The sequence below is a fragment of the Sprattus sprattus genome (genome assembly GCF_963457725.1).
Source record: "Sprattus sprattus genome assembly, chromosome: 18".
Taxonomy (NCBI): Eukaryota; Metazoa; Chordata; class Actinopteri; order Clupeiformes; family Clupeidae; genus Sprattus; species Sprattus sprattus.
Genome location: NC_137916.1, coordinates 862967 through 873813, shown reverse-complemented (window position 1 = coordinate 873813; position 10847 = coordinate 862967). Strand labels below are relative to the sequence as shown.

The window sequence follows — 10847 nt, the reverse complement described above, 5'->3', positions numbered from 1 at the left end:
GCACATTCGTCAGTCCCATTCCCCAGCTGAGGAGAGAAAGACACCACTGGCACAGGATTACTCTGCCAAACACGTCCACCAGTGTAATTATTACCAAGTATCACATGGACCGATTCAACAGGGAGGGCAGGGCGTATCCCCAACTCAACCTCGCCCTCAACTAACTCTGAGTACAACACGACTCTATGTTAAGGGACTTCAAAAGTTGTGAGGTCAATTCCCCGAACCAAGAGAGATCTACCAGAGCTTGACTTAGAAGAAAATGGTAGAACCGACTCCAATATAAAAGATTCTGATGCTCCGGTATCACGCAAAATTTTTACTGTACTCCTCACTGTCTTTTAAACCAACAAATCCATCAGAAATGAATGGAGAATAATTGGAATCCACAGTACACAATGAATCAACATTCAACATTGAAGGAGATGGGGCCAACATGTCAGGCTTCATATTAGAAAAGCGTTCTTTTATCTTTGAACAGTTCCATTTCGCATGTCCCTTTTCATGACAGTAACGGCTGATCTGGGTCAGACTTAACGACCGAGCGATCTGCACTAGCGGCTTGACTCGGGGTATTACTGTATACTACGTTTGTATTTCTAGAGGGAAAAACATCAGCTTCCTGAGCATTAGACGAGCGCATATGGGCTTTGTGAGTAAACTCATACTCATCTACTAGCACCGCAGCGTCAGACTCGTTCTTAACCTGTTTCTCCGCAACATAAGTTGCCACACACTCTTGTAATGTGTTCTTAAACTGCTCCAAGACCATCAAATCCAATAACTCGTCATATGTTTTTACCTTACAAGCAACAGCCCATCTCTGACACTGAAGGCGCAACTCTCTGGCAAATTCAACGTTAGTCTGATCTGAACGCTTTCGCAAATTCCTAAACTGCTGACGATAAGCCTCGGGAATAAGCTCATACGCTTGCAAGACCGAAGCTTTAACAGTATTGTAATTACCAGCCTCTTCAACACTTAAAGCCGACAAAGCGCGCTGTCCTTTTCCTGTGAGACGGCTCTGAATCAGAAGCGCGCTGTGTGCGCCAGGCCAGCCTTGCACATCAGCCACTCGCTCAAATAGAAGGAAAAAAGTATCGACATCTTCTTCATTAAAGTGCGGAAGCAAACGCAGACTACTTGCGATATCTAGTTTAGCATCCCCCCCACCAGGTGTAGTTATTTCCCCCTGCTGAATGAGATCTAAACGCTGAGCTTCAAGGTCTAACTTTTGCTGCTCTAATGCCCTCCTAGCGCGTTCAGTGTCTTCACTGACCCGGAGCCTTTCTAATTGCATTTGATGCAGTTCTTTGCTGTTTGCCAACTGCATACGAAGCAACTCCTCCTGCTCCTCAAAAGACAATGTTGACACAGGTTTTTCCTCCGCACCGTCCTCATCAGATACGTAGTCAGATTCTTGAATTACACGCTTAACACATAATGCCGATTTCACCGCTTCCTTAACACTTCCAACCCCAAGGGCTATTTTTGACTCTGTTAGGTAGTCTGCCATACCTGATATTTTTGTATATTTCACCTACCTAAAAACCATTAGGCAAAAGTGGAATTTATGATTATATTCTATAACAACTCAGCAATAATAAAATGAGAGTAAAAGAAATGTAGTAAAAAAAAGTTTTGTATTAAAATTAAATATAAAGACACTCAAATTAACTCTAGCTTTAGAGGTGCTCAGACTTTTTACAAAAAACACATTGTAAATATTTTGGAAGTTTTCTTTTTTACTCTGAACCTTGTAAACATATGTGTTTTTTGCTCCACATAGGTGAGTTTAGCATTCAGAAAGTGTGTGTGTGATTTCTACACTAATTATAAGAATTTTACAAGGTGACACTTTTTTCCACCTAGACCACTATGCATATTGATGAAAGAGGTGTAAACTGCCCTGTGAGTGCCCCTCTCCAGTATGGCTCACCTGTCAATGGCCCTGGACTGTCATTGTGGCTATCTCTCCCCCACAACCATCAGCTTTGAAAGTACATACAAGAAATTGCAAACAAGCTTTATGCATAAGGTGAATTGAATAAGGTGCATAAAAGTAAAGGCATAGTAGGTACATAAAATAAGGTGCATAAAAGTAGGTACATAAAGGTAGGCATCATTCACCATGTCCTCGCTTGGGTCACTCATGTGCACATTCCATGATATGGTTTGGTACCTGTCTTTTACCATCACATCTGCCACAAAAGGGATGGAGAAGATGGTGTTTCTCCTCCAGTAGTCAGAAATGTGATCCAGCTTGATCATGCACATGTAGAAACCAGTCCAATGTATCTGTAGAATTCAGCAACTCCAACATCCACCCATTTGTACTTTACACCTCTGGCAATGCTCCTAGCAGCTTGCTTGTTGGTGTTCTGGCAGAGGGTTTCAACAGCATCCTCTGAAAAGAACAACTTGAAGAGGTCTAGAGGAGTGTGGCTGTCTGCTGCATTCAGCTGCACACCAGGCTCCCTTGCAGTAAAAAACCTCAGTGCTGATAGAGTTGCATCATTGTCACCCTCTGACTTCCATGACGACAGATCTGGGTTAGGCTGACAGCGTGCTCTCTTCCTTGGCGGTGTAGGTGCAATGTTCTCCAAGTTTCTGTAATAAAGTAAAATAAAATTAACTGTTGCTCTTTCATTTTATGTTCGGGCATTGTAACACATATCACTTTAGTGCTCTAACGACTACAGTTTCGATCACAAACACCTCCTAGTTTTGATTCACACCTACCATACGCGTCATAATAACACTAACGACTACCCACAGTAGTAAGACACGTTTTTAGCGATTGCAATTTACATCATCCGCTGCAATATAGTCACCATATAGTTCTATGTTTTACTAATCTCAGAACAGACAACAATCGTTTATATGTGTAGCCTGTTATCATTTACCCAACTCTGTTAATTAAGTATGTTTTCTACTATACAATAGTCTTAGCGACATAAAGTGATTTAATCGCTCTGCAAATAGTAGCATACTAAACATTCCATTCAACTCATAGCATACCGACGTGCATTTTACTCGCTATAACAGTAAGACACGTTTGCATTTTTACATCAATGGCTGCAATATAGTCACCAAGTATGTTTTACTTATATCAGCACAGACAACCAACTGGAAACGTCAACAACAATCGTTGATATAGCCTAACATCATTAACACAACTCTGAGAATTATATTCTACCATACAATAGTCTTAGAAGCATAAAGTAATTTATTCACTATGCAAACAGTAGCATACTAAAATATTTCGTTCAACTCAGAGGAGCATTTTACTCCCTATAAGTTAATCAACAGCATTCATTACAAGAGCTAGGTGAACAAATAAACAAATAAAACGTACTCAACAGGGATATCCTCAACGGGGTAAAGACGAAGCTCAAAGTGCATGTGTTCATCTTCCATATCGTCATCGCTCTCATCCGAGGATGTGGATTCCTCCTCGCTGACTAGGTCTTCTTGAATTTGGCGCAAGGCTTCGGCAGCAGAGAAGGAGTTCGCCATCATGTATCTCTTCAGTCCAAATGTAAACATCCTTACATGCTGCCTTGTTTATACGGAAAAATGGGGCGTTTTCTCACGTTTTACTGCAACGTCATTACCCAATAGCGATCGGCGATTTACCATGATCTTATCATATGAATAGCCCTAATTTCCTAATGGGTGGGCGATCACCAGTTGCTTTCACACTCTGAGAGAGAAATATGCAAGGCTTTACCTGTATTCTCCTTTCAAATTGCTCATTTATTTGTTTGTTTCGAACTGCATATATTTGAAAACTAGAAGATTCAAGCTTTCTCAGGGTGTTAGTTTTATGTTTGGAGGACAAAAACTCACGGAGATTTTACATTCTATTAATAGAAATACCACCAAACGCCCCACGGGGCGCCATCGTGTTGGAAGGGTTAACAGCACTTATATTGCGAATGGATTGGAGGTGAATTTTACAATGACCAGCCAACTGTATCAACTGATCCTTGGTTAATGCATCAAACACAGCCTTTGAAGGTTCTTCCAAGAACTTTTCCACAGGTGAAGTCATTATTAAAGAGATTACTCAATCCTGACTTACCAAAACAATATACTACACCAAAATCAGACCGAGACCCAGCGATAATACAAGCCAAAACAATGACCGTTCCCCTCAGGCAAAAAAAAACGAACCCATGTACTTAAATAAACACGGAGCTTCAAACAGGCCCGTGGTGGGATGAATTGACCACAAAGCCCATAGGCACGGCCAAACAACCAGGAAACTGGCGATTCCACCAATGCCTCCGAGTGCCCCCGAGACCACTGCTCTAGCCACAGGAACTGTTCAAAAACAATAAACCCCACGTCCCACAAAACACGCAAGCCTGAAAGGTAAAGGCCCAGAGAACATATATCGCTGAACTCACCAAACCAAAGTCCGACGTTTCGGTGCAGGAGAAATGCGTGTTTCTTTCCCTCCAACCAACACGTTTCCCGTGGTTGTTGAAAAAGGAAATAATTTTGGAAACAAGGGAATGCAAAAAAGGAAAAATGAACACTGTTACCAAGTACATTTCACAGTTTAACTACGCCAACAAATCCTTACCAGGCTGCGGCCTGTCTGGTTGACCCGACTGTTAACCAACACAAAGGCGCACCTAACAAAACCCATTTGGACCGAGCCCCCATCTGTTACCCTGGCTCTAGAGCAACAACGAATTGGGCAGGAGACAATGCAACCGTTCACGTATGGGTTTTAATTACGTGACAAATACAATACAAACGAATCCCAAACATAACAAAACACAACGCAAAGCTCCCGCTGCCTCTCTCCAAGGCCAGGCCTCTTTTATCCCGTCAGGTGGGACACGCCCCGTAATTGGCACGTCCCATCCTGAAACAGGCGAGACCAGGGCTGACCTAGACCTAGAGGGCTGAGAGAGAGAGAGAGAGACAAAACAAGTAACAAGTATCCGCAAATACCAATACAACCTCCTTCAAGGCCAAGGTGGCCGTAACACACTCGCATAAATGATTTTAATTATACTTCAGTCTTCCATAGCAACATCTGAAAAAAATATCTAAAGACACTGAAGCAGCAAACTTTGTAAAAATGCATATTTGTGTCATTCTCAAAACTTTTGGCCACAACTGTACAGGGAACTAAAGCTCAGAGAATCTAATAGATTAAACAGCACCATGGTAGTAATCAAATTAAGGAACAGAATCCACAATGCTCAGAAGATGTCAGAAGGAACAAAACTCTTGGAAACCAGAACTAACAAAACCGTGGGGTACGAAGGAACCCAGGGAGATAATAGTCCAGAGCATGATAAAGAAACAGGAATATAAGTTTGTTTTTTGACTGAAGGGTTGTCTTTGAGATAAGATGTTTTTCTTCCTTTTTTGGTATTAGGCCCTATAAGGGATGCGCTGTCATGGCAGAAGGTGTCCGGGCACCAAAAGGGGTCCGGGCAACGTCTTAATGGCTTTCGAACGACTCTTGAGTGACAGTTGCTATACCAACGCTGTCATTTGCCATGACAGCACCAGTATTATTTGTTTACTATTGATATTTAAATTATTAAATTAAATAATGATGCTTCGTTTTCAACAGGAGAGCATCTCACTGATATGCTGTCTACATTACACCTGACGCACAACTTTAGACGGAAGCTCACACTCAGCTCAGTCCTGGAGCTCAAGAGTAACACAGTGTCTGACAAACCAGCACAAAGTCTGGAGCAGCTACCATGGACCTTCTTAAGGAAACTGATGATGGCCAATTTAAATGCAAGAAATATCAAATGTGCACAAGACCAGCCAATGTATAATTATAGTTTTACTGATACTAATGATGATTCTGATGCCATAAATCCTCTAGATTTGATTGCGGCTCTTTTCCACTGCTCAGATCCTTTCCTCCAGCAGGAAATGGTCTCCAAAATGTCCATGTGCCAGTTTGCTGTTCCTTTGCTGCTGCCAAACTGTGACACACAGCAGAGCACTCTGATGCTGTGGGCCATGAGAGACCTGGTTACAAAGTTTAGACCTCCAGCAGGTGACAGGACATTTGTAGAGAGCAGGATCGTAGAAATGGACATCCCCATGGTGTCTTTTCTTAGACTAGGAGAGAGCAGTCTGCCCAAATCTCAAATTATGAACAAGTTGCTCAGTAATCCTAATCAGCACAACGACACATTTGTTCACCGTAACATGGAGTGTGGTGATATGCCCAGGAGAATCTCAGATGGTCTGGTTGAAGTCAGCTGGTACCTACCCAGTGGGAAAACAAACATAGACGTGTTCACACAGCCAGTGGCCATAGCCAATCTCAGAGGAGACTGCAGGTTGTTTGAGACCCAGATGTCCTTCCTGTGTCAGACCTCAGCTGCAGTTTTCATCTTCAGTGATGACCTAGAGGGAGACCTCAGCACTCTGAACAACAGAGAGAGCAGAGCTGAGCTGTTCCTAGTCACAAACTCTCAGAGTAAAACCTTCCACATTGAGACACTCAGGGATACATGCAGAGAACACAAGTTGAAGGAGACCAATGTGATCATCAAGAAAAAGCAGAATGATGCAGAGTTTGTGGAGGCCCTGCGTTTCCATGTGAGCAGTGCTTTTAGAGATAATCCACATACAATGAAAGTGGAAGACATGGCTGCTGTAGCTCAACGTGTTGGTATTCTTGTTGATGAAGACTGGGAGACGTGTGGGGAAGGCAGACGTCATGCTGCAAGCATCACTGAAAATATCACAGATGTCTTGGAATTTAAGAAGGACCAGCTGCCTTTGCAAGGAAATATCTGGAAGAAAATCAGTGTGTTAGAGAAAGAGATGTGTAGACTGAGAGAGGCTGACAGAAACCAGAGCATAGAGCACTACAAGGGTTCACTGATTGGACGACATAAGGAGCTGAGAGAACAGCAGAATGGACAAATGTCAGAAGCCATGGAGAGATTCGCAGCTGGAATCTCACAGCCAGAAATGGAGCGTCTCTACTTCCTGAAGTGGCTGAAGATTCAGCTGGACACCCTCTCTAGACAGAACTTGTTCACACTTAGAGAGCAGTACAAAGACTGCTTTAAAAACACACCACAGAATAAGGAGCTGATTGCAGACTTAGATAAGCAAATCTCCAAATGCTCGTTGGGTCCTGAGCACTTCTTCCGTGAGCTTGCCCAACTTTATGAGTGTGCTTGCTCCCTTCCAGAAAACAACCCAGCCCGACAACAAGTCCAGCATCTACCTGCTCTGTGCGCTCAGATGCTGCTGGATGGGTTTCCAGTTGAGCTGGTCGATGGAGATGCATCAAACATCCCAATGAAGTGGATAAAAGAGGTCCTGACTCAGCTACATCAGCTGGTGGACACCAAGAGTAAGATCCTGGTGTTGACTGTGCTGGGAGTGCAAAGCACTGGGAAGTCCACCCTTCTCAACACTATGTTTGGAGTGCAGTTTGCAGTCAGCAGTGGAAGATGCACCAGAGGAGCCTTCATGCTGCTGATTAAAGTATCTGAAGAACTTACATCTGAGCTGAAGAGTGACTTCATCATGGTCATTGACACAGAGGGCTTAAAATCACCTGCACTGGCAGACTTGGACACAAGCTATGAACACGACAACGAATTAGCAACACTGGTCATAGGGCTCAGTGACATCACCATCATCAATATTGCCATGGAGAACTCCACAGATATGAAGGACATTCTGCAGATTGTGGTCCACGCCTTTCTCAGGATGAAGGATGTTGGGAAGAAGCACAGATGTCTGTTTGTGCATCAGAATGTGTCAGATATGTCTGCTCATGACAGCAACATGATAGACAGGAAGAAGCTGGTGGAACAGCTGAATGAGATGACCCGAGCAGCAGCAAAAATGGAGAAGACAGTCACTTATACAAAGTTCACTGATGTCATGGACTACGATCCTGACAAAGACAGCTACTACATCCCTGGACTTTGGCATGGAACTCCCCCAATGGCCCCAGTGAATGCTGGCTACAGTGAAGCTGTCTTTGAACTCAAGAAGAGTTTGATTGACTCCTTTGAGGTCATGACTAATGATGCAACAGAGTTCCTCAAGTGGACAGAGAGTTTGTGGAAGGCTGTGAAATTTGAGAACTTCATCTTTAATTTCAGGAACAGTTTGGTGGCAGATGCATATTCGGATTTATGCACTCAGTACAACACATGGGAGTGGTCTTTCCGATCAGAGATGAACAAGTGGCTCATAACCAAGGAAACAATGATATCCAATTTTGGAGTGACTGAAAAGAATGTCCAAAGGAGTCTTTTACGTGCCAGGCTCAGAGAGGTCTTACAAGAGGTATCACAGAAGCTACATGAAGAAGAGCATACAATCCTGTCCAACCTTAAAAAATACTTTGAGAAGAGTGACCTCAAAGTCGGTTTAGTAGAGAAAAACAAACAGGACTTCCAAACAAGTGCCACATCCCTCAGAAAACAGATAGAAAGTTCTATAAAACACTCTTTGGAGAAGGCTGTTGAAATCAGAGAAGAAATGGAAAAGGTGAATAAAATCAAGGACAACCAAATGGATTCAATTGAGAAAAAGGTTTGTGAGCTGCTTAAAGAGTGTAGAGAGGGAAAAGCAGATTTATCTGAGAATGAACTCACCAGAGTATTTGACAAAATGTGGGAAGGAATGTGGGAAGGAATGATGTCTGAGCTATCTTCACCCAGACTGCAAGAGACCGATGTTTATCGGGATGTGCACCATCTGCTCAGGTCAAATTTAAGTTCAAAGGGTGGGCACGTCTCAGAAATACTCGATGCCGTTGACCTGCAAACTAGTGGAGAGGGGAAATTCATTGTTAAAGTTAACTGGTTTTCAGATTGGAGTGCCTTTGGAAGGAAACACCACAGTGCTGAAATCCAAAAGATCTGTGACGATATCACCGGACACAGTGACACTCTTATTTCAGAGCACATAAGTGACATGAAGAGAAACAACACAGGTTACCATGAGACATACATCAGAGACCTCCTCAAGGCTGTTGATGACCAGGTGAAAGATCATCAGATTAAAGACAAATATGAAGCTTCTCTTAAGGTTTATGTCTGTGGCCGTGCAGCGAGGCTTTTCCAAAAAGCACATGAGGAATTCAATGACCGTAATGACCCACAGATTTGTCTGAAGGAGTCTAAACCCATATTTTTGAGGACATTCTTAGACTCGTTCAGTGAAAAAGATCAGTGCCAGAAGAGAGCCAAACAATTTACTGATGCCTGTGTGAAGATAGCAGTTGAGGGCTACGTGTCTAAACATCTTGGGCAGGCAATCGCAAATCAAATGAAGAGTGGTGAAGAAGGGGGAGTGACCTACAGCACACGGACTCACTTCCTTTATGACCTTTTAAGGCAGCTGCTCCATGAGGACTCGTTTCAGAAGTACAAGGACTACACAAGATCACACGAAACATTTGTGAAAAACTGGATGAAGGCACAAATCATTGAGAAAATGACATCAGGTGAACAAATGCAACAATTGGAGACAGAACTCCTTCATGAGATTGTTAATAAAATAACTGCCACAATTGACAGCATCTCCAAGGACATGGACATAAAGGACATAAAGGACTTCTTACAACACTTCCGCTCTGAACTGGAGGATCAGCTGGTTTTCCCAAGAGATGCCTTAGATGACATCATCAACGCCAAGAAAGACCAGTTTGCCGTCAACCTCAAGGAGTTCATTGAGGAAATGGAATCACGTTTAGCTCAGGGGTATGCCAATGAACCAGGCATTATCACTGAAATAATTACACAACTGCCCTCTAAACCCCATGAGCTGCTTTTCACTGGACTGTGTGGATGTAGGGAACAGTGTCCCTTCTGTGGGACACCCTGTGAAGCAGGAGGTCAGGACCACAATACACACTTCTCCAGTATGCACCGATCTAGAGCTTTTGTAGCACGACACTGGGATGACTCCAAGAAGCTGGTAATAGACATTTGCACAACTTCAGTGATGAGTAATATAGTGTTTAAGAGTTCAAGAACAGGTGATAAATGGCATCCCTATAAGGAGTACAGGAAACTCTATCCTGAGTGGGACATCAAAGGAAACTCAAGCGCGGAGGCCTCAGACTACTGGAAATATGTGCTGATGAAGTTTAACAAAGAGTTTGCTGAAGCTTACAATTTAGAATGTGGAGATATCCCAGAGGCCTGGACAGCACTGACATCAGGGGATGCACTGAGAAGCCTGAAAGAGTCATATAACATGCAGTAATGCAAAATTTATGGGGAAACAACAGCCATATATGGTGTTAGTAGACGTGACATGTGAATCAGGCCAGAAGGTAACCATCACACATGGCATCAGTGATGGGGTAACATGGAGAATGTGCTCAAGATTAATCAAGTCAGATGTTGGGGATATTATTAAATATGAGTGTTAAATCTAGCAAAACACTTAGAACCCACACGTCATCAGTATGACATTATGGGTTGGTTCATCAGAATTACCAACTTGATTTTTCTGGTATTTTATTGTCTTCAAAATGTTGAATAATGAAAAATGTTTCCCTTCAGTATTTTTAGAAAATTGTTGACTTTGTCCAACAACACAGACACACAGACACGCAGACACGCAGACACGCAGACACGCAGACACGCAGACACGTTTTCTTCTTGCAGCTGCACTTTGAGTAAGGGTTTTTGATATATAACCATGCAATTTTCCAGCTATTTGGAATGAAGGTTTGTTGCTGATTAAGCTTGATGGGTTTTGCCTGCCTGTGACACCCCTGTATGGTTTTGAATATTGGTATACGACAATTGTAGGAGTGTGTTTAGTCCTAATTTAAACTGGGCTCTTAAGTCTCTCGG

General features: G+C 42.9%; 1 protein-coding gene across 1 annotated transcript; it reads left to right on the top strand.

Moving 5' to 3' along the window:
- Positions 1 to 5622: 5622 nt before the first annotated feature.
- On the top strand, positions 5623 to 10248 carry LOC308379820 (up-regulator of cell proliferation-like; the record flags this gene model as incomplete). The annotated part of the gene is made up of 1 exon (XM_080857083.1): positions 5623 to 10248. One exon carries the CDS (start codon positions 5623 to 5625, stop codon positions 10246 to 10248), a length of 4626 nt encoding a protein of 1541 aa, XP_080713209.1.
- Positions 10249 to 10847: the final 599 nt, after the last annotated feature.